The sequence below is a fragment of the Dendrobates tinctorius genome, unplaced genomic scaffold (assembly GCF_039654945.1).
Source record: "Dendrobates tinctorius isolate UK_male_01 unplaced genomic scaffold, ASM3965494v1 ptg000143l, whole genome shotgun sequence".
Lineage (NCBI taxonomy): Eukaryota > Metazoa > Chordata > Amphibia > Anura > Dendrobatidae > Dendrobates > Dendrobates tinctorius.
This window is the reverse complement of record NW_027361810.1, coordinates 40431514-40456495: the sequence shown is the minus strand read 5'-3', so window position 1 is coordinate 40456495 and position 24982 is coordinate 40431514. Positions and strand designations below refer to the sequence as shown.

At 41.2% G+C, this 24982-nt stretch overlaps 1 protein-coding gene across 1 annotated transcript in view; it reads right to left on the bottom strand.

The window, feature by feature from the left end:
• The window catches only part of CERS6 (ceramide synthase 6), a 384005-nt gene continuing 359023 nt past the window's right edge, over positions 1 to 24982 (bottom strand). The window contains exons 9-11 of the mRNA XM_073545799.1: positions 11559 to 11715; positions 9655 to 9678; positions 1 to 6849 (exon numbers count right to left, since the gene is read on the bottom strand). Of these exons, the coding sequence (XP_073401900.1) occupies positions 6691 to 6849; positions 9655 to 9678; positions 11559 to 11715 (340 nt within the window). The 3' untranslated portion in view covers positions 1 to 6690. The remainder of the gene's footprint in view (positions 6850 to 9654; positions 9679 to 11558; positions 11716 to 24982) is intronic.

Sequence of the window (24982 nt, the reverse complement as noted above, 5' to 3'; positions counted from 1 at the left end):
AATGTACACTCTGCACCCCATCTTGACTGAAAAAAACAGAAATGTAGAAATGTTTGCAAATTTATTAAAAAAGAAAACCTGAAATATCACATGGTCATAAGTATTCAGACCCTTAGGTCAGACACTCATATTTAAGTCACATGCTGTCCATTTCCTTGGGATCCTCCTTGAGATGGTTCTACTCCTTCATTGGAGTCCAGCTGTGCTTAATTAAACTGATAGGACTTGATTTGCAAAGACACACTAGTCTATATAAGATCTCACAGCTTGCAGTGCATGACAGACCAAATGAGAATCATGAGGTCAAAGGAACTGGCCAAGGAGCTCAGAGACAGAATTGTGGCAAGGCACAGATCTGGCCAAGGTTACAAAATAATTTCTGCAGTACTCAAGGTTCCCAAGAGCACAGTGCCCTCCATAATCCTTAAATGGAAGAAGTTTGGGACCACCAGAAATCTTCCTAGACCTGGCCGTCCAGCCAAACTGAGCAATCATGGGAGAAGTGCCTTGGTGAGAGAGGTAAAGAAGAACCACAAGATCACTGTGGCTGAGCTCCACAGATGCAGTAGGGAGATGGGAGAACGCTCCACAAAGTCAAATATCACTGCAGCCACCAGTCGGGCCTTTATGGCAGAGTGGCCCAATGGAAGCCTCTCCTCAGTGCCAGACATATGAAAACCCGCATAGCGTTTGCTAAAAAAACACATGCACATGAAGGACTATGAGAAATAAGATTCTCTGGTCTGAAGAGACGAAGATAAAACTTTTTGGTGATAATTCTAAGCGGTACGTGTGGAGAAAACCAAGCACTGCTCGTCACCTGCCCAATACAATCCCAACAGTGAAACATGGTGGTGGCAGCATCATGCTATGGGGGTGTTGTTCAGCTGCAGGGACAGGACGACTGGTTGCAATTGAAGGAAAGATGAATGCGGCCAAGTACAGAGATATCCTGGATGAAAACCTATTCCAGGGTGCTCTGGACCTTAGACTTAGCTGAAGGTTCACCTTCCAACAAGACAATGACCCTAAGCACACAGCTAAAATAACAAAGGAGTGGCTTCAGAACAACTCTGTGACCATTCTTGACTGGCCCAGCCAGAGCCCTGACCTAAACCCAATTGAGCACCTCTCGAGAGACCTGAAAATGGCTGTCCACCAAAGCTCACCATCCAACCTGATGGAACTGGAGAGGATCTGCACGGAAGAATGGCAGAGGATCCCCAAATCCAGGTGTGAAAAACTTGCTGCATCATTCCCAAGAATACTCATGGCTGTACTAGCTCAAAAGGTGCTTCTACTCAATACTGAGCAAAGGGTCTGAATACTTATGACCATGTGATATTTCAGGTTTTCTGTTTTAAAAAGTTTGCGAAAATGTCTACATTTCTGGTTTTTTTTTCAGTCAAGATGGGGCGCAGAGTGTACATTAATGAGAAAAAAATGAACTGTTTTGAATTTACCAAATGGCTGCAATGAAACAAAGAGTGAATAATTTAAAGGGGTCTGAATACTTTCCGTACCCACTGTAAGAGTTGACATGATCAACATGTGCAAATTCTGCCCCCCTCCCTTAAATATTTTCATTCTCCGTCTACCTGGAAGCCATGTACTTAGCAGCAGCTTGGCTGAGTATTACAGCATTGTTTAATAACCCCCTTGTTGATCATCCAGTTTTTCATTTATGAGCTTTCATTTTTTCTTCCTTGTGCTTCCAAGAACCATAACTTTTTTATTTTTATTTTTTTTGTGGAACGAATTGATATTTTGAATGACACCATTCATTTTACCATATAATGTACTGAAAAATATTACCAAAAATTCCAGCTGGGGCAAAACAATGAAAAAAACATCAATTCTGCCATTGTTTTTTTTTAATTACATTTTGCTGCATTCATTGTGTTGTAAATATGGCAACATGATTCTCCAGGTCAGTGCAATTACAGTGATGCCAAGCCAGTATAGTTATTTTACATTTTTTTCATAAAAAGGTAAAAAAAATAAATCAGAACTTAGTACAAAAAAAGTTTGTTTCGCCATTTTCTGACTTCCTTAGCTTTTTACTTTTCTATAATAGAACCTGCATGAGGGCTTATTTTTTCTATGGCAAGCTGTAGTTGTTATTGTTACCATTTTGGGGTAGATACAGTCGTTTGATATATATATTTGCATTTTTGCACGGAGAGATGCCGTGACCAAACATTGGCAATTTCTTTATTTTTATAAAGAAACGCAGGCTGCACTTCATGAGAGCACAAAGATGGCAGCAAAGGGTCCTTCAGTTTACCCTTAGCTGCTTGACTTAATCAAAGGAGTCATACAATCCTTTAGGGATGAAAATTCTCATTAACAAATTACCCAAAGAAGGTAAATAAACACAATTTAAGGGATGTAAAAAATGTGACTTTTATTAAAATTATGGCTATAATGAGGGCCTTAATTCTAGCTTTAGCCCCCTGAGGAAGCCTGTCAAGGCGATACTTGTTGCTGAGGCTATGAGTTACTTTTAATTCAGTTTTAATATTCTCGTATCTATGAATAATCATACATACCCTGATAGTGTTATATGTAATCCATGGACTGCAGCCATGGTTTAGGCAAGACAGTATAGCTTTAGTAATGTGAATAGGCTTTTTTAGCTGGTAGGGTTACCAAATTATAGGAATCCTTTGTAATATAGGAATTATACAAGAACATTTAGTATTTTTATATAATACAGACCACGATTTATTTGAACTAGAAAAGTAAAGTTTTATAACGTGCCTTAAATTGGGTTTATTTACCCTCCTACCTGCTATGACAACTCATCATCACTGGAATAGCACCACTTAAATGCTGCTGTCATAGATTGACAGCGAAATTTAAATGGTTAAGCAATGGCTATTTGAGCCAGCGTTGGTTGCTCCTGTAAAAGGCATATGCTGGCTGTATAACACAGCTGGCACATGCCATGTATGGTGCAGGCTCAGCTGCTGAGTCTGCTTATTACACCAAAACCTGACGTAGCAAACACTGGTCTATACTAGGGGTCAAATTGGATAGGACAATGCTGTAATATCCAGCACAGCTGCACACCAAGTACACAAAAGGGATGAAGAAGCTGCCAAGCTCCCTTAAAGGGTCAACTCCAGGTTTACACAGATTTACATGGGTGTTTGAGTTACAGAGGGTTCCATTAGAAGACATACTCCAAAGACATACTGATAGGGAATTTAGATTGTGAGCCCCATCGGGGACAGTGATGATGATGTGTGCAAACTGTAAAGCGCTGCGGAATATGTTAGCGCTATATAAAAATAAAGATTATTATTAGAACACAAAATTCTACTTTTGGATTTAGTTGTAGATTCCACTGTTAAATCTGTAGGTTTCGGATGTTTCTGTGGTTTGTATTGGGCATTCTCAGTGGATTTCTGGAACATAATGGACATGCTTTAGATTTGGAAATGTGCAGCATGTTGGTTTTTCAGGGCAGATAATTTCTGCTACTCGGGCATGAGATTTGGAAGACCTCGTTCACGTTTATGCACTCTAAGATATGGCAGTCGGACTAATCCTCGGCGTCAACGTTCCGGTCTACATTTTCCTATGTCTATACACGTTCTACACACCGATCCCTATATGTCTTCCACTGTATTGTGTGCATGACATGCGCAGACTGAATTACGATAGCTATAACTTACCACAAAATGTCAGATTTTTATCACACTGATACTGAAACTCAAAGCAATGATCATGGCGAGTATCAAGTATGTGAATCAAGAGTAATAATACCACCGTACGGCTTAGGTACCATCCTACATGGGGAAAATAAAAATCAATGAAAACGACAGAATGCCCCCCAAGACCTCTTAATATGTGTTACAAGGGTATTCTGACCCGGCTGAGCTGTTTCCCTGGATCAGACTTTCCTCGCCCCAATCCATTAGCCACATTAATTCTTAGAGGAGGACCACTGGGGTTTCTTAAATCCACTGGACGCCCAACTGTTTAATGGACTGGAGCGCAATGATTCGTTTTCCCGGCGGCAGTGACAAATCAATGAAAAATTTACCAGTCACTTCCAACACTCAAGAGTCACCATGACTTTAGACATCAGCGAAAAATAAATTACATAAGCATCAAGAGAAGAAGATGCAAAAAGTCTTGCAACAGCAGCCATTTTTTTTGTCTCCTTGGGTCAGATTCATTATTGTTTTTGGCATGGATAACTCTCAGTTAGTGACTTTTCTATTTACAACAAATTCATTCAAAGTTGTTTTTTAAAGTTTAGGTCATTTTCATATTTTTTTTCAATGTTAATTTTTTTTTACCTCAATGTGGCTTTTGCAGACTGATTTAATCAGATGCAACTTCATTAAAAGCTCGCAATTTTATAAAGCAAATGTTCTCTAATTCCCTAAACCTAGAGTCATTTTACGTAGATCAGGAACTTTTGGGACATTATGCAGGAGCATGGGACTTTTGTACCCAAAAGTTGCACAACTGATAAAAAAAATAGCAATTTTGCACAAAATTTATGAACCGCATGCAGCATTTTGATGATTTGGTGTAAAAGAAAAAAAAAGGTCAACAAATACCAAAAGACAAAAAAAAAAAATGGAACAGTGACTTAAAATAATTGCAAACTATGACTCGGACCTTCTGACTATATGAACTGTGATAACTCTACGGTCCCTCGCCAATGACAAGTCTAATTGCCATTAAATCGCTAACATAACGGCAATTAGCGTAAATAAGCATTTCAAATTACACAACTTCTTTAACAGGGTTGTATTGTGTACAAAGCCCATTTTTAAATATTTTTTCAGGGAATTCTAGGCTCCTCATTTGGGACCTATATACACTAGAGAATCTTCAAAGAGCCTTTCTCTGGAGGACCCATTATGGTTTTGCACGACCTAACCCTTTTATTTCAGTGGGCGCTATGTAACACCTCTCTTACCTATGTTGGTGCTTTACAGGAATTGAATAATAATTGGATAAGATGTTATCTGATCATATTCAAGTGCTGAGTTATTTTGGTATGCTAGAATAAGTCTGAGTCCCCACGCCTGCATATCTCGCGGCTGTTTTGCAATCCCTGTATGTTTTACAGCTGTCGAACAGCCGCGAGACATGCAGCCGTGGGGACAAAAACATATTTTTCGAGCATGCGTAAGACACTCGGTTAGCGCACGAGCATTTTCGGATATCACTTTATCAGAGCGCACTCACTCATCACTAGAACTGAACACTTGCTTAAATGGAAGCTTATGGCTAACTCATGCTGCCCAAATCTCAGGCTGCAAGAATCAGGGACGGGCTCCATTATTGACATCATGTAAGCTTTGCTCTCAAACTCTTATCTTTGTTTACAGGAAGAGACCTGTCAGTCAAGTAAGACGGCCTTTTGGTCTAGTCATCTGATCACATCATGTCTTTTAAAAGTACATTTACTCTGAAAGTTGCAGCGTTTCATGGTAAAACATACATGGCTGCAATAATGGAAGTGGTGTAAAAGGCCAAATTAACCCCGTCCAGATTAAACCCGGGTATAGTTTGGACCAGGCAAGAGTATACCCCAGGGGATAAACTGTCCTAGGCCAAACTATACCGGGGGTGTAAAATAGCCTAGGCCAAACTATACCCCTCCAGGCTACTATATACCACTCTATTTTATGAGACCTTGTAAATGAGAGAGATTTTAGTTGCCATTTTTTACTGACTTCCCCGTAGTGGGAAGATATTTGTGTTGTTAATCAGATGATGAAGATTGATCTCACAATACAATGTGACTGGTAATGGACAACAGTCATTACATCTGAAATTACGCTGTCTTGAAAAGTGTTCAGATCTTCTTCTATCATACTCCGACACACAGTTGCTTTTAATATGTAACTACTGAGAAGTGCGGTAGGGTTCTTTTCCTCATTATATCTTTGTGGAAGTCTAATATTTTTACTGATTGAAGTTTTTCTGGTTGAAGTAATAAAAGTCTATGTGTTTAGACCTTTAAGCTTTAAGTCATTTATCTGCTTGCATAAATCACCTGACAAACCTGAACCCACAATAAGATGTTGAAAAATTAAGAAATTCTTATGCATATCACTCAACGTCGCTAATATCTGGCATGAGGGTGTATGAAATGGCCTAGGCCAATTTATACCCCCGGAGTGTAGATTGCCTTAGGCCATAACATACCCAATGCATAATCATGCCTAGGCCACTTTAACCCCGAGTATAGTCTGGACTCGGGGTATACTATGAAGTGTTACACCAGTCTCTGATTTGTGCTGCGCACAGTTAGGGAAGCATGAATCATCTGTAAGATTCCCTTTAAGGTTCAGTTGATTGCAGCTGATTGTTGATGATCTCAAGACTTGGATAATCTGGTCAACTTACTTTTGCACGATCATTTAAAAAAAAAAAACATTGTAAAAAACACAACCCCTTCAAATATGAACAATACATAACATTCAGTCTGAAGAAAATACTGAGCCATTGTCCGAAAATTTTTGAAACCCAACTCCTGCCCGGACACTTTGGTCATTTTTACTCCTGATAATAAATGTTAGTGCACAGATCAGATGCTCTGATATTCCTAAATTGGCTTCTGATGCAGAGATACATGGAGAAACTTCATTCACAAGTTACTAGATGTGTCCAGTAGCAAACAGTTCATTTTTCAATTGTTCTTTTTTTTTCTCTTTAATGTTCGTCTGAAGATGCGGCACCGGTCAGGTAACCATTTATTCCATTTGAACTGTTGACCCCATTGGTATTGGTGTGATGTGTTTTTTGTGTACGTGGTGCTGAATCTTCTTCATCTGAGCTGGATTCAATGTCGCTTCTGTCATCCTTCGAAACCTGGAAATATTTGAAATAAAATGGTGAGAATTCAAAAACTGAAACATGAAATGTAATTCAGTAAATTTTAATCTTCATTGGTCCGGTGCCCCTCCTGTGATGTCAGCACTGTGATTTCAGGAGGTCACATGACATTCTCTTGTCACGTGACTACTGCAACCACCAATCAGCGTCTGCTGATTGGCTTCAGCGTTCTCGGATTGGCCACAGCGGCCCCGTAACAATGTCAAGTGACCATTTGGTAATCACAGAATCAATGTCGTGGAAGTCGTGCCAAACTGGGAAGTAAGTCGATAGTTTTTATTGAAAACTTAAGAAGGGGTTGTTCAGTAGCAAACCCCCTATTCAAGGCACCTGGCATAGATTGTAGAAGTTCTAGCAACAATGATATTTTAGGAACTCTCAACCGTCAATTTAATGTCTGACGAAGAGGTAAATATTCTGTTATAGGAATGGATTATTGCCCATATGTCACAACAGCAATTAATAATTAGTGCACCCTGCTCTGAGGTTAGTGGGTGGGATGCGACTGGAGAGGAGGGTTATATAGATATATACAATTTTGAAAATAGTAATAAAAAAACTGTAATAGTTGACTCAAGTTATGACTTTAGAACACATAGGGGATTGATTTATGGAAGGTTTGAATACTATTTTGAGCAAACCACACATTAAGAAAAATATGTATCTTGGCATTGATATAAGGATTGCGATCCAGCAAATCATCTGATCACATTGAGACCAATGTTAGTCTATGGGGTCGTGCACATACCCGATTTGTTCCTCAAACACAGTCTCTGCAAGGAAAAAAAATCGCAGCATTCATGACTTGCGTCTGATATTCAGATCGCACTCAGCCATGCAAGTCAATGGGTTAGTGGAAAAAAAAAAAATCGGACTGCACTCGGATGACATCCGAATGCAGTCCGATTTTCACGGACTGACAGAATGGAGAAGATTGATAAAATTCTTTCCCATCTTCTTCGCATCTGAAAAAATCAGATCACACTGTGATCACACTCTGATCAATCCCTGATCATAGTAATTAGCATGATCAGCCCAATACTCTTGGAAGAGAGAAAATATGGTGGTGTGACCACGGCCTAATACTGAGTTCAGGTGGGCGTATGCAAAGTTGTCCATCTTTAATCCGTGTGGCACTGGTTTTTACACAGACTGCACCTAGGCAGTGGTGCCTGCAGGGATCCATAGGCCCATGGGAATACTTTTGAGAAATAACCAAGATAACAACAAAATGATATCCATTCATTATGTTATTTGTACAGTACTTAAGGTAATCAATTACATAGAACTTTTAAAATCACTACCACCATGTTATACAACCCCTTAATTTATTTTGTTCTTTAAATAAGGGCCTAAAAACTACCAGGCAGGTACTTTGCTCACTAGGTGCCTCTCCTACTTGACGCCGGCACAGATTGGTCACTGATCACTCCTGCCGTCAATTCTGCTGATTCACATCAGCAAAGCAGCTCTCTCACTCAGGCTGCTCTGCTCAGTCAAAGGGGTGTGACTTGCGTAGTCATGCTGATTGGCAGCCAGCTTCCAGCACTAAGCAGTGTGGAGCCGGCTGTCAATCAGCATGACATCGGCAGTCATGCCCTGTCAACAGGTCAGGGAAGATGCTGCTCTGTTGATGTGACATCAGTGGGAGCTGCTGAATCGCCGCCAGTAGCGGTCTCTGCCAGCAAAAATCGGCAACAGGCATAACAGGCAGGTAGTTAACTTTTAGGTCCATAATAAAAAAATAAAATAGTCCAAATTAACCCCTTTAATAGCTTCACTAGCAATCTATTAGGAAAGCTTTAAGTGATAATGAATTATGCAGAAAATGACTTTATATTATAATTATTGCTCAATAGACATATGGAAAAGTCACTCCTCTGCATAGTCCTGGGCTGAGGCCAGATCTCATAGGCATGAGCCAGGAAGAAAGTAGAACTGGGCTTAACCTCCCCAGTGCATTAAGCATACGCCATATATCTATTACTCAGTCTTGTGGAACCTGGAACAAGTGAAGTACACAAATGAAACTGAGAAAATACTTCTCCTTACATAACTTCAGCCTGGACAGTAGTGATGAGCGAGCATACTCATTGCTTGGGTTTTCCCGAGCATGCTTGGGTGGTCTCTGAGTATTTTGGCGTGCTTGGAGATTTAGTGTTTGTCGACGCAGCTGCATGAATACATGTGGGGCTTGCCTGTGTGTTAGGAATTCCACACACGTATTCAGGCTGTCTAGCAGCTGCAAATCATGCAGCTATGGCGACAGAAACTAAATCTTCAAGCACGTCCAAATACTCGGAGAACACCCGAGCATGCTCAGGAAAACCCGAGCAACGAGTATACTCGCTCATCATTACTGGACAGCATACATATTCACAATAACTTGAGCGATAATTATAAAAAGGCATGAGAATAATTCAAGTCTCACTCCCTTCAGACATTTATGATGCATTCTCAGGATATACCATAATTATATCACAGTTACAAGTCCTAGACATGACACCCGCATCTTTCTCAAGAACAGAGCCCCGTCTCCAAGACTCTCTCCATTTATTTCTAGGTGAATTTTGAAACATAGCAGAGGATGCTTTTCACAGTCTGCTCTTAATGTTCCTCATGAACCAATACGTTTTACATCGTTGTTGCATTTCATCATCTTTTGCTCAATCACAACTAAGAACGAGCAGAAGACATCGCCGTCATTTTATTAAAAGGCGCCGGTAACGCCGTCCGGTCAGTTTAAGCTGCAGAGAAAATGAATTTGTTAATAAAACTTACGTGTAAAGGATTCCATTTCCCAGTCTTCGATGCCAGAAAAAGGAAAAAGAACATAATTGTCAACAAGTCAAGAGAACGTATATTTATGTATGGAAATACCAGTTCTCAAGAGTAACACAAGAATCAGTCATACACGGCAATAGAGAGACATCGCAACGAGGAGTTAGGAAACTAAATGCAAAAAATAAATCGTCCTCTTATTATGTGAATTAAAACAACTCGTAATTTGTGAATATAAATACGGCAAAATTGTACTTTAACCATAGTTTCAGAAAACAAATACAGCTATAATCTGGAGATTTGTGACACCAGTATGTGGAACTTTTTTCTAATATTCTTTGTGGGCTCCTCTGTCCTCCAAATCAAATCTTCTCACTTGAACCCCGAATGGCTTTAAAAGTGAGCTAAAAAATCTCTGCGAGGGAACATAAAAAGTGCAAACGCTGGGCGCACTTTATTGTCTTCTCTGTTTTGGTTGCCCATGCAAATATTATAGTATGTCGATTGCACTGCAAGAAGTATTAATGTTTGGCTCCACCATTTTTGAAGGATATGGGCTTGTATATTGGGTCCCCACCAATCAAACATAGGAGGTGTATCCATACTTGGCAACAGTCCCAATTTTGCCAGGACAATCCAAGGAGAAGAAAAGTTAAGTGGATGGGCTTATGCTATCCTATGAATAAAAGGGTCAATTTTGGGAGTATTCCTGAGTGATCAAAGAGTGGGCAGAAATGTCCTGATTTTAAGCACTAGGGCTCATACTCACATGCAAGAAACTTGGATGAGTCTTGCACGTCAATACCCACCACTGCCACTGGCACTCTGATCGGCGTGTTCAGCTGCATAGAAATACATGCATTTGAACACTCCGATCCGAGTGCCGGCGGCAGTGCCGGGTATTGACGTGCAAGACTCATCCGAGTTTCTTGCAAGTTATCACCTATTTTGCTAATGCCAAGAAAGGGCTCTGAAATGCTCATATGAACGGAGAGCTGGCTGAGCCTATGCACCACTGCTCCATCTATTAACTATGGTACTGCTGGAATAAGCTGAAAACTGTACTCAGATATCACTAGCAGTCTAATAGAGAGTGAATGGAGTAGTGGCAGGCGTACCCCACCATTACTTCACTCAGACAGATTCTCTGTAAAGCCCTGTTCTCAGGATTAGTGAAGGTCCCAAAGGTCGGACCCCCCACAATAGCAAGTTATTATTACATATTCCAACTATGAACAGCATCTCACGTGCTATAAACTTTAAATTTGGGCAAACAATCTTGCATGAACTATCAAAGCGAGAGTGAATATTTTGAAACTCTTTTTTTATTGCCTTTTTTTACTAGATGTATGGCGTTCAGTTGAAGGAAAAAGAATATTACAAATTCAAATGTGAATTTTGCTATGAATTATGTCAATCTTCAGGCTAACCTTTTTTTTTGTTATGTCCTGGTAAACCTCTTTAATCATACTTAATTGCAGTGTCGGTCAGACAGTAAAATATTTGCGGTAGCAGTCACACAGTGGTAATCAAGCATTGCATTAATTCTAGATCTGGGCTCATAGATCCCTAATAATGTCTGTGGATACGGATCTGTGGACACTCAATCTTTCGCCAAAGAGTTCATTGCCAGTAATTTCTGCAGCTATCTAATTAGCATTCATCCATCTAAACCATTCACTGGTAGAAAATAAATGAGGAAAGTATATTGTTTAGGAAATAAAAACTGACTATCCCCCCAAAAAATAATCATAAGTCCAATTATATTAATTTATTCTGACCACAACCGCATTTAACTTTTTTCATCTAAAAGAATTCTCAAATCTAAGTGCAAGAAATGAAATAGCAGCAGGATACCATATCCACAGGGCTGGAGGAACGGAAATGTGAAACATAATTCTCACCTTGCCTTTGGAGATGGCTTTACAAGCAATCTTGACTATTAGGTAGGACCAGAATAGATGCAGAGATTGAAGCAGGAGCAGCAGGAGATTAAACACCCACCAGGAGGGGTAAGGACCTACAATTTCCCAACTTTCAAACAGAGTTGTGTTTAGTATCCTGAAACACAGAAATAAAGCAATACATGCTTATCAAATTATACCGGGGCCATTAAATACGCAAAAAAAAGAAGCTGAGAGCAAAAGGTGATTACTAAAATTCAGAACCAATTTATTCTACATCACGTCACCTATTGTAAGTAGAGAAATTATATCTGTGCACGCAGCATAAATAGTATAAGGGTATGTGCACACAGTGCGTATTCTGCGTTGGAATTTTCTGTGCAGATTCGACACGGATGGGATCGCTGGAACATCGTTAGGCTGATTGCTGGTGAGCTGTCACATAGACAGCCCCAGCGATCAGGACCAGCGACGCTGGACGCTGGTTTCTAATGTAAACAGCGGGTATCCAGGAGCCAGTGGGTATGGGTTCTAGTATTTTCAAATTCTTACATGTTCTTTTAGTGTAGATTTAATATTGTCTATACCCAACTGTGTATGCGCCTTTTTTCTATTTTAATCCTTGCTCCGCAGAGTAGCTATATTGTGTTTCCTCTCTTAGGCACTATGCGGCCTTATTTCAATATTCCACATGGCTTTTTTCTTGTTGTGTTATATTTTTTAATTGTTGATTCCTGCCCTTCAATTTGCCCTCATTCAAAATGGTGGTTTTACAGTCACACCCATTGCGCGTGTGCGCTGTCTGTTGATCGGCTGGTTGACTCCTCCTACCCGGCGGCGTCTGATCACGTGGGCCCGCGTGTATTCAGCGTCGCTGTGGTGACGATTCAACCTCTGATTGGCGGGCAGCGTACACACTAGTGGGACTTCCGGTGGGCGCGCTACTTATACTGGGTGGTTGCGCCCACTTACCACGCCCCCTGAGGAAGGAGCTGCGGCTCCGAAACGCGCATTGGCGACCGGATCTACCACACCGCCTTTACTGTACCCAGGTAATGACGCTATTGCAGCATCTGAGGTGTTGCTGTGATGCTTATTTCTAGCACCTGCTTTACAGGAGTCCTTTTATTATGGACTTGGGCAACTGACGCTGCCTTAATATTGATGATGCTGACATGGCGCTTGTTTTGAGCATTTGCTCTGTATTTTTCTTCATTATGCCCTGTTAGGGATTTATGGGCAACAGCAATGGTTGAGCTTTTAGCCTATATACTAGTGTGTCTATGATGAGCTGCCTTAACCCCTTACTAGGGATAGATATTGATCATTTGTACAGTCTATACACTGGTGTGCCCATGACAAGCTGCCTTAAACCCCTTATCAGGGACATATATTGATCATTTGTATACTCTAGGTTAATCCTGGGATTGTAGATACGGTGTGTTTGATCCTTTGCACCACTGTGCACGTTTATTTAAGATATTTCCCCTCCCCATTCCATGTACTGTAGTGTCCTATTTTACATATGTGATTTCAATAAAATGATTAATTTTATGGATTTTTGACTGCTTCTTTCATTGGTGCTATCTTAAAATTCTGCAGTTTTCCTGCTTAGTCCTATATATTTATATGTATGTGGGAACATGATTTTTTGTACTTATTTAGGCTAGTTACTTCTTGCCCCCACATATATTATGTCTTTTACCTGTTTACTATATTTGTTTTACTGTGTTTTTCTGTGTTTCTGTCTTTTAATGGTGTGAACACTGTCCTACAGACTTGTTCACTGTGTGCATGGCCCATGTGTTTGTATTTAATTGGTTTCTTGCTTTTGCAAGATTAGGGAGGTTTCCCGCCACCTCCCTTGTGGGCCATGCACATAAAGGCCGTCATCTGCAGTGTGTCCACATCGGACTATACCTGTCTGCATCCTGCTCATATAGGTACTATACACATGATCAGGTTTTTAAATACATCAGTTTGGGACTGCTCTGATATGGGTTACCTTGACGTTTGGTTGAGTGGCTTTGTATACATTTTTTTTGCAAAAAATGTATCAAACAAATACCTTGTTTTTTATCATCTTTTTACTAGCACTTGCTGTTTACTGTTGCTTCTTTATAACAGAGTATTTTTATACATTTGTTTTACTGTGTTTTTCTGTGTTTAAGTCGCAAATCATGCAGCTGAGACAACAAAAACTAAATCTCCGAGCACGCCAAAATACTCTGAGATCACCCGAGCAACAATGCTACTCGCCCATCACTACTTGTTAAATTAGAGGGAATTTAAGTATTTACTAATGCAGACAATTTAGAAGAGCTGACAGGTCCCCGTTAATTTGGGTTGGAAACATGTAACAATATGAGCGATGATAATCTCTGTACAATGTGTTGGACTACGTTGGCGCTACACACACACGTGGTCAAAATTGTTGGTACTCCTTGTTTAATGACAGAAAAACCCACAATGGTGACAGAAATAACTTGAATCTGACAAAAAGGAATAATAAATACACAATCTGGTCCATGTTGAGTGTGATACACACCATGTTAACAAACAGCACAGTGAGTATCTGTGGCGCTCTATAAAGGCCACTCACTGATTCCAAGATTGTAGACACCTGTGATGCTAATTAGTGGACACACCTTGATTTAATATGTCCCTGTTGTCACATTATTTTCAGGGGTACCATCATTTCTGTCCAGGCCTATTTCAGGAGTTTTATTTATTTTTTTTTTAATTCTGTGGAAGCATGGTTGAAAAGCAATGTCTGACTTTCATTTATTCTTTTTCATAAATTTTTGATTTATTATTACTTTTGTCAGATTCAAGTTATTTCTGTCACCATTGTGGGTTTTTCTATCATTAAACATGGGGTACCAACAATTTTGACCACGTGAGTATAGGAATAAAATCAAGTAGACGGCCAGTTATAAGAAGTATGACCACTAGGGGGCAATCATTAATACCTTGAGATTAGGGAATAAATTAATTTTGATTACACATAACTACTTATTTAATTGTAAATGTTATACATGTGTTAGGACCGTGGGATGGGGGGGGTTGTAAAAACGGGCACAAAATTAAAATTTGATCTGCTTTGTATTAAGCCTCATTTTACCTGCATCACACCTTAAATATGTAATGTATATGTGTGAAATGTGTAGGTGGACTTGCTGGTGTGTTATGGATCATTGTTCTGCTGCATAACCCAAATGCCCTATAGCTTGAGGTCACAAAAAGATGGCAGGAAATTCTCCTTCAGGATTTTTTGGTAGACAGCAGAATTCGTGGTTCTATTTACTACGTCAAGTCTTTCAAGTCCTGAAGCAGCAAAGCACCCCAGAACATCACACTACCGCCACCATATTTTACTGTTGGTATGATGTTCCCGTACGATGTTGCGATGTGGCAGTAATCATGCCTACATGTAGCTAGGGAATTTGAACTCAGCTTCCCAGTGATGTGATAAACCACAGTTAATTTATGTTATAATGGGGACGGTGGCAATCACTTTTTCACACAGGGCTCTGTAGGTTTTGAATTCTTTTGCTCTTAATAATTAAGACCTTTATTTAAAAACTGCATTTTGTGTTTAATTGTGTTATCTTTGACTAATTTTTAAGTTTGTTTATGATCTGAAACTTTTAAGAATAAGAAATAACGAAGGGGGCAAACACTTTTTCACACAACTGTGCCTCCTTTCCCCTTTCCCACTGACTTACAATTTCCTGGTGGTGTACACTAATGTGAATAAGCGTCCAATGAGATTCGACAATCCAATCACAACGAATATAATTCCTTACCCACCTTTGGAGACAATTCTTTTTTTTTTTACTTAAATGCATGTATTTTTGGGCAAAAATGTATTTTTCCATTTGGGTTTCATTAAACATTTTGCACTGTTTGCCTTCTATAGCATCTGGGTCTTGCACTGTTTATCGCTTGTTGCAGAATGTGCTAACCGAGAATCTATTAGTGAGCTCATTCTGTCGAACCAATGGGAGAGTGTTTAACTCTTATATCTCTTTTTATAGCACCTCTAAGCTGATTTGTGAGCACAGGCCACATCAACGTTGAATGTGCAGGGAAACAAAGAGCCTGTAAAAGTCAAACGCTGCTACATTCTTAGGCTAGTTTCACACAAGCTTATGGCCGAGGTGCAGAGGGCTGCATACTTCCTCTCTGAAGCTCCGCCCATGACTGCACCTCCTCCCGTCAGCTCCACCTACCTCGGCATGCATACCCTATCTTTAGCATTGGGTACGCAGGCCGTGCCGATGTAGGCGGATGCCTCCACATGCGTCGCTTTGACGGTGTGGTGACCGCACCAACATGCAAGCCGCTGCCTTCGGCGAAGGTCGCCGCACCGTCAAAACGAAGCATGCGGAGGCATCCGCACACATCGGCATGGCCTGCATACCCAATGCTAAAGATAGGGTACTCATGCCGCAGTAGGTAGATCTGACAGGAGGAGGTTCGGTCGCGGGGGGGAGCTTCACAGAGGAAGTCTGCAGCGCTCTGCACCTCGACCATATGCTGGTGGGAAACTAGCCTTAATGAGAGCCAAATTGTAAAAAAGATTTTTAGCCAGAAATATATGAATTTAAGTAAAAAAAAAAATTTACCCTTTTAAACCTCCATTTTAAGCTGGACCGGAGAATTCCCCTAATACCACCCACCTTTAGGACCATTTTGCCGGCGTTTGGCTTTTTACTGGTTCTCCAATTTATGGAACCTTTGTGCTACAGCTCTTCAAATGGAATTGATGTTATATCCTTGAGTCCCGGTGACATGTCCAGAAAAGGCCCAATATCCCTTTAAGAATTAAAGCCAGGCATGATGATTTGAAATATGAGTCTCATCATGTTGAGGTCCATGACATTGCACCATAATTACTTTCTCTTGTAGCTGCGGTGTACTAGACCATGCCACATTTCTTTTGCCAGAGGGCTCCCTACGGCAGCTCATGATTAAAGCTTCGGCTTCTTCCAATAACCATATGACCACTGTTTGATCTTTGCTAAATTACTTAGACTCTGCACAAAATCAGGATGAAACTTTATGAAGAGTGATATAAAAGATATATTGATTGCAAGAATGAATAATGACTAACAAAGCAGCACCAAGAAAGTACACATGGTACATTGGGTATCCGAGAGATAACACGGAGCGCAGCTAATAACAGTCGTCACCTCTCTCCAGTCATCGCCCATTGCTTAACACACAATAGGACGCTAATGATAAAGTCTTTTTTAGCTTCATCTGTATGAACAATCATTTTGCTGATTATTGACCTGTGTAAAGGGCCCTTGAAGGAACTGGGTCATCCGGAAATTAACTTTCATTTATATCAAAATTTTTTGTTGAATGTAACTTTTATTTAAATGTTGGCAATGTCCCCCCCCATATTACATTCTATATTAATCAAAGTTAGTAATCTTGCAATTTTGTGCGTGACCACTGGGGTTATTTTAGACTAACTTCCTGTTGCTTCAGGAAATAGCACATGTACATTAGCAGCAATGAACAGACTGTGAGCCCAACTTTTGTATTGAAGCATTACATGAGCGTGTGCAAAGATCATTGTAAATGGAAAGCAGGGTGTGACATCTGTGTTGGTACCAATCCTTCCTGTCTATGCTTCTGTTGTCAGGTGGTGGCACACTCTTGCTGTGGATAACGCGAGGTGATAACGCTAGTTCCATGGGTTCTGGTAATTGTACTTCTGTCTGTACTGGGAGAACAGGTGTTAAAAGGGTATTCTCATCTCCAATGTCCTATCCCAATAAGTAGTAGGTGTAATAATAAAAACAATATTGGAAAATACCTCCAATTAGAAATGTAGTATAGTTCTTCTGATTCTCTATGTTTCTTACCACATGTGCAGGGTATTGCAGTAGCTTAGGTATCCATGGTCACAACCCCTAACAACTAACTGTCACTAGTAGTTGTAACCATGGATACCTACTCTACTGCAATTCCCTGCTCATGGGGTAAATGACATAGCTTATCAGAAGAACTATACTACATTTCTAATTGGAGGTATTTGCTAATATTATTATTACACCAGCTAGTATTCAGATAGGATCTTGGTGATGGAAATATTCTTTTAACTTTACAGTGTCTGCTTCCTTCTGTGTGGCCTAGAGGAGCTGCCAGCTATTTAAGCTCCTGAAAGCCTGCTGTCCAGTGCCTAGTGACCAGGAACAGTGTTCCCATCACATAGGTAGAGCTATGACATCACTTATTATAATTGATGGATCCTGTGTTATCAGCAGAGTATAGAGGTGTTACCTGTCTCTGATGATAGGGAAACTGCTGAAACCTTTTCTTGTGAGTATGAGTCTAAAAAAGCCCAGGGGCCAGTGTGAAAATTGCAAGATTATTAATTTTTTTTTTTTAGAAAGGTCATTATTAAAAAAAAGGCTTCCCCATTGCCACAGCTACAACGTAGTACTGATAAAATAACTAGAAATTGCATACTGACTTATTTAATCCTCTTCATTCCAGTTCTGTGCTCCCCTTTCTCCCCGTCGGTTTACCAAGCAGCAGCTATGGTAGCTGCTGCTTGATAAACCAGGACATGTCATTACAGTATTTAATACTTCTTATTTATGTATTAAGGAAAAATGTTTTCTCCAGGAGTGTTCAGTGTCTCAAAAGCTTTAGGGAGGTGGCTGTCCAGGAATGAGCATTCAACTTTCTCCAGCGGCTGTACAAGCTCCGCTATGCGCAATCCTGCGCAGCTGCTTGCCTGGAGCTCTCCGCGGAGCATACAGCTGCCTGCCTTGCAAGATACAATATGTTCAATCCACATGGACTATTTCAACAAAGCAAAAGGAAATCTGGCAATTGCACGGATTTCACATTGGCTTTAAATCTGCAGAACAGACGCTGTGTCCAGTTAAAATCTATGGGAAGAGAGTAAGAATAGAGCAGCGAGGCAGCCGCCGCGGTTTGCATAGTAATAGAGGTTAATGCAGTGAGCGCACGTACGGATCAGTGTTACAGTCCTGGCTGCGCTGCAGATTTCTGCAGGAACCGTACGAAATAAAATAAAATAAGCAATAGTGATGAGCGAGCGTACTCGGATAAGGTGTTATCTGATCATGCTCGGGTGCTAGCCGAGGGTATTCAGCGTGCTCGAAAAACTAAAACGTTGCAAAACTCGACACTAATATTTCAAGCATGTATAAAGTTGCTCCGGGTAACTGGAGTACATTTGTGCAAAAAAAAAAAATATATATATATGACTTCAGAAAAAAAGAGGAGACAAACACATATTAAATAGACTTCAATCAAAGGCGCAAATGAAAAATAGACCATAAAAAAAAGCAAAAGATAAATCAAAAAAGGAGCAAATGAAATAATAAATTGAGCCCCTGCAGACGGTATAGCAACATACGTTAAATAATATATTAGATAAATGAGTACTTAAAGGAACTGTTCACTTTAGACAATCTCTATTGGTCAGAAAGGTCACACAATGCCTTGGGTCTGGGACGTCTAAGTGCTTGTAGCGCCCTTGCAGGTCAAAGAAAACATTGCATGGCTATTTTTTTTTTATGCACGAACTTGTAGAGTTCTCTAAACTCCAGTCCTCAAGGTCCACCAACAGGTATTGTTTTCAGGGTCTCCTTAATATTTCACCAGTGAATTATTAAGTATAATACCCCGGTAGAAATTGACCTTAAGAAAATATAAACAACCCCTTGAAGACGTGGCACAGTTCTGGGTTTACGTGTAGTGATTCTCTCAGTGATTATTTTTATAATGCCAATCTAAAGAGTAATGCAATTTGCAATAAAAGTGGAATGAGTAATGGAGCGATTTTACTGTGCAATGAAGAGGGTAAAGTAAGAAAATAATCAGCTTGTTCAGAAAGCAAACTGCAGGCAGGACGAGCGGGCGAGGTTTCCATTAACATACTCGGTTGGGTAGAATATACAAACAAAACCAACAAAACAATAAAACTCTTTAACCACTTCAAGACCGTTGCAAGGAACGGTCCGTTGCAAGGAACAGTGCAAGGGAGAGTCACAGTAATTCGGACTGACAGCAGCATTTTTATTGCATGTATGTACATATATATATATAGTATATATAAATATTTTTTATATATATATATATGTAAATACATGTACATATAAGTGTAAATACATATATGTATATACAAAACATTTTTTTTAGCATTTATTTATTTTACACATTGTGCCCACCCAAAGGACACAAAAGACCTTTGAAGGGAGGGCATGGAAATATTGAATTTTTTTTAATTTTTATCTTATTTCCCTTGTAACTGGGGCTGGCAAATTAGCTCCAGTTCCAAGGGAAATGTTGAGGACGAAGCACCATCAGCGCTTCCTATTAGGCCGGGGTCATACATGCGAGAAACTCACATGAGTCTCGCACGTCAATACCTGGCACTCGGGAGTGGAGCGTGCAGCTGTATAGAAATACATGCAGCCGCACGCTCTGCTCCCAAGTGCCGGTAGCAGTGCCGGGTATTGACGTGAGACTCGTCCAAGTTTCTCACATGTGTGGCCCCAGTCTTACTGAATACACCATGCTTCTTTTGCGTGTACACTGATCGAGAAGGCACAGATGATAATAAACTGATGAGTGAAAAAATCTGAGAGACCGTATTCCTTCCACTGAACTGTAGTTACACAACAATCAAATATGTGCAGCCTCACAAAGCAAGCTCAGTGAAATTTCTCAAGCCTGGGCTTGAGTAAAGCTCTCAGTAAAAAACAAAATGTCGCCATGATGAGCCATTAAACAGAAGTTTTTTCACTCTGAATGGTGTGCTATCTCTTGAAATATATATATATATATATATACTAGCTGAACAGCCTGGCGTTGCCCGGGCATAGTAACTAACTGACATCCTGCTCACTCCCTCTGCAGCCCTGCTCTCCACTTGCCGTCCCGCTCTCTCTATCCGTAGCCGCTCTCCATCCACTGTCCCGCATTCTTCCTCAGCAGCCACGCTCTCCATCCACCATCCCACGCTCTCTCTCCACAGTCCTGTCTCCACTGGCCATCCCGCTCTCTCCCTCAGCATCCTCACTTTCACTCCGCAGCCCTGCTGTCTCCCTCCGTAGCCCATCTCTCCATCCACTGTCACACTCTCTCCTTCCGCAGCCCCACTCTCCAATCTCTGTCCCGCATTCTCCCTCCACAACCCTGCTCTCTCCCTCAGCAGCCCCTGTCACCACTGGCCGTCCTGCACTCTCCCACTGCAGCCCCACTCTCCACTGGTTGTCCCGCTCTCTCCCTCCGCAGCCCCACTCTCAACTCGCCATCCTGCTCTCTCCCTCTGCAACCCGTTTCCACTGGCTGTCCCGCTCTCCCTCAGCAGCCCAGCTCTCCACCTGCGTCCCGCTCTCTGCCTTAACAGCCCTTCTCTCCACTCGCCATCACGCTCTCTCCCACTGCAGCCCCTCTCTCCATGCACCGTCTTGTTCTATCCCTCCGTAGCCCTGCTCTCCATCCATGTCCCACTCTCCCTCCACAGCCCCTCTCTCCCCTCCACAGCCCCGCTCTCTATGCACTGTCCCGCTCTATCCATCCACAGCCCCGCTCTCCATCCGTGTCCTGCTCTCCCTCCAAATTTCCGCTCTCTCCCTCCACAGCCCCGCTCTCTCCCTCTACAGCCCCACTCTCCACACGCCGTCCTACTCTATCCCTTGAAGCTCCGCTCTCCACCCACATCCTGCACTTTCCCTCTGCAACCCCGCTCTCCAGCCGCCAGTGGGTGGGGCTATGTGGAGTGGATGGGGCTTGGAACATAGACACACACATACATACACTTAGCTATATATATATATATATATATACACACAGAGAGAGAAGAAATTTAAAATGCATAAGACATGTCTCTCCCTCACGATGAACATATAGGGCAATGAGAAAATTACCTATAACTGGAGATCCAACCTCCATTTGAAGCGGGAATAATTAGACCAAGGAACAGAGAAACTAATTAACACATGGGAAATAGGGAAAGAGCTAACACTCCAATCCCCTTAGAAGACCTCCTGCTGTCGACAGGTAAATATCACAAAGGTCTATTGTCACGAAACAATCACTGACCTCAGGGAGACCAGTCAAAGAAAACACTGTGGCAGCTGGCAAAGGCGCTCAATCAGTGAAATCCTAGGTGCAATGCTCCCTGGGAAATACGAACATGCAAATAAAGTCTGTGGAGCCTCATTTAAGAGTCTCAAACACGGGACTAGCCAGATCTTCCTCCAGGGAAGGACCCAGCCAAGGGGTGGCTCCTTTCGGAAATCACCATTACCACAATATCAAGTGGCCCTTTAAGTCAATATCCAGCTCTTTACGAGTTTACAGACTCTTAAATGAGGCTCCACGGACTTTATTTGAAAGGTCTATTGTGGGAAATGGACATAAAGTCTAAGATTTGTATATTCAAGAAGAAGGAGGAGAATTGTGTTCCTCAGGATGAGGTTCTTCTCATGAACAGAATCTGCAGCTATATGGTTCATATGTGACTATGGAGGTTTGTATTGACCCAATATTTATGGGATATAGCTCTTCAGCGTTGTAGCGAGGAGATGAATGGAATGCATTCACTCGCATCACCATGGGACCATTAGAATGCATCCAACTTAATATTGGTGCAAACCAAGCCATATGTGGTCTCAATGGAAGGGTAAAATCACAACAGAAAATATGACATCAATACCTAATGTCTGGGACCTTCAGAAGCAAAGATATCCTGTAAGTTGGGGATCTCATAAAATTCTGAAGGGCTGAGACTATCCCACACACAGACCCTACATGAAGTCATCAAGGGGAGTTGTGTGGGCATAACGTGGGCTAATAAAAAGCATAAGCTCTGAGCCATTTCTGTGACCAGGTTTGGCAAGTTTCTTTCATATCCCTTTTTATTTTATGTAGTTGTATCTATCATATTGTTTTGTTTCTATTTTGCATCTCCTTGTATATTTTCATAGACATTGCCTATCTTTCTGGATTAAATATAAAATTTAATAGCTCTGTTCCTTTTGCTCTGTAAACCGCAACCCTGAAGCCATACGCTACCTGTAATGGGTGTACATTTGGCTTGTATAAACGATTGGGGTGTGGCAAATAGTGGCTTTTTATGTTATTGTGGATCTGGTACTGAACTGTACTGGGGTATATACATACATTCCATACATTGGAATCAGAGGTGTATACGCGAAACAATAACTGGCCTAGTGGTGGAAGCAGCAGTGGTATCATCCATCACTCGTCAGACAATTGCATAATTGTCCTGATGATTGGAGGCAGTGGAGTTGTTTTCTCATAACAACTAGGGGCAGCGGTGGGACCTGTGTGACCTCTCCGGTGTTTCAAAGTTGCAACAAGTTCAGAGCGACCCCCCTTAACTGTGTACCCATGACATATATATGTATATATTTGCAGTATACATGTAAATATATACGGTATATATATATATATATATATATATATTCAAGAAGAAGAGATCTAGAAGAGGACACTTAGAAATGCAAAGCTATTAAAAAAGTACACAGTAATACGGTAATGTTGGGAAGTCTTGTTTAGTCGAGAGCGGAGACACAATCATAGACCTGTTATGATCAATAACGGTTCAGAACTGGTTAAACTTGTAATTCCTTTTCCAATGTCATACTGATGGTCCTATGGTCTAGTTCAAACAACAAGAAGCTCCAGCATTAGTAATTAGGGTTGTCTAAGCTAGACTCCAAAGCTATGCCTCCTGCACCTCTGCTCCATGCACTGCATTATACTAGGGCTTGACTGACGGATGGAACGGGTAATGGAGATGGTGTGCTTGTGGCACCCATTACGGGAAGTCATTGACTTGTCTGTGTGGACTAGACCAATGCATCTCAAACAATTGTAAAGTGAAGGTTTCATTGATGAGGTACAGGATGCCTCCCAAATACCTATTCTTACATCCTGGCTAGTGATGGGCGAGTAGCATCGTTGCTCGGGTGTCCTCCGAGTAGTTTGGCGTGCTCTGAGATATGGTTTTCGTCGTCTCAGCTGCATGATTTGCGACTTGTAGACAGGCTGAATACATGTGGGAATTCCCTAACAAACAGACATTCCACACACGTATTCAAGCTGTCTAGCAGTCGCAAATCATGCAGCTGAGGTGACGAAAACTAAACCTCTGAGCACACCCAAAATACTCAGAGACCACCCGAGCATGCTTCGGGAAACCCGTGTAATGAGTATACTCGCTCATCATTAATCCTAGCATAGGTGCTCTACTATCAGAAATCACTTCATCAGGAGTACATTTACTACTTTTTTTAGAGAATGATCATGGGAAAGTAATTGATTTGTGCACTGGGGCACAGTGGCTACCAGTGATAACACTGTGTCTAGTTTTAAAGGGGCTGTGGCACTCTAACCACAGCTCCATGTCCCACCTTTGGATTGACGACGTTGACCACTGATGAAGAGTTCACCGTTTTGCTGATGAAATAGCAGAAAGAAAAAGCTGTGGACTAGACCAATACTCTCATTTCCAGTTTTTCCAGTGTCAAGATTTCCCTTTCTCTTTATTATGAGTGATCGTTCACACGAACATATTTTTGATCGGAGTGCAGTCCATTAAAAAAAGTATGGACCACACAGAGACAGCACAAGGACCAATGCTATTCAATGAGGCAGTGCAAATGAGTAAATATTTTCACTGACCAAATCTAGGTGTGAAAAAAAAAATTGCAGCATTCACTAGCTTCTTCTTTGTCTCTGATGAGACTCCCCTATTCAAGTCTATAAAAATATTGAATGCCACACAGGGCCACGATGTAGCATCTGATTTTTACGGATACATTGCAGTTCTGTAACATAGGACGGATTGTACATGGGTGGAAGTGCAAAAAAAACGGTCTAGGTTTTCTGCAAGGAACTTTGATGATTTTTGGATATAACTTTGTGAACCAGGCCTTAAAGTGTAAATGCAAAATGTCAGAATTATATATCAGTGAAGCCCAGGGTGCCGACACAACATCAATTGCTAAAATAAAGGAGGAGATGGGCTTAGCTGACTGCAGCTTTCCTCCAAGATAAAACATGCACTCAATTAAATGTCTACGGACTCGGTCTTTGGTCTCGGAGAAAAACAGTGCTTGGCTGAGCGATTCTGTGTCTTTGGTTTAGAGACCGGTGGGGTCTCAGCAGCCAGACCCCCACTGATTAAAATGACTTCTCTACGACTTATCAAGATATTTTTTGAAAGTGAAGGTAGACTGTAAGCTAACTGCAGCAGAGAAAAAAAATAAACTCTTTGGTGCGTTATCTTCATGCACAATATAAGGCCAAGAGAATACACGTTCAATTATTCCACTCCCTGAGCCTGAGCTCACCAAGGCAGGCAACGCTGGAAATGATAAACCCCCGCCACA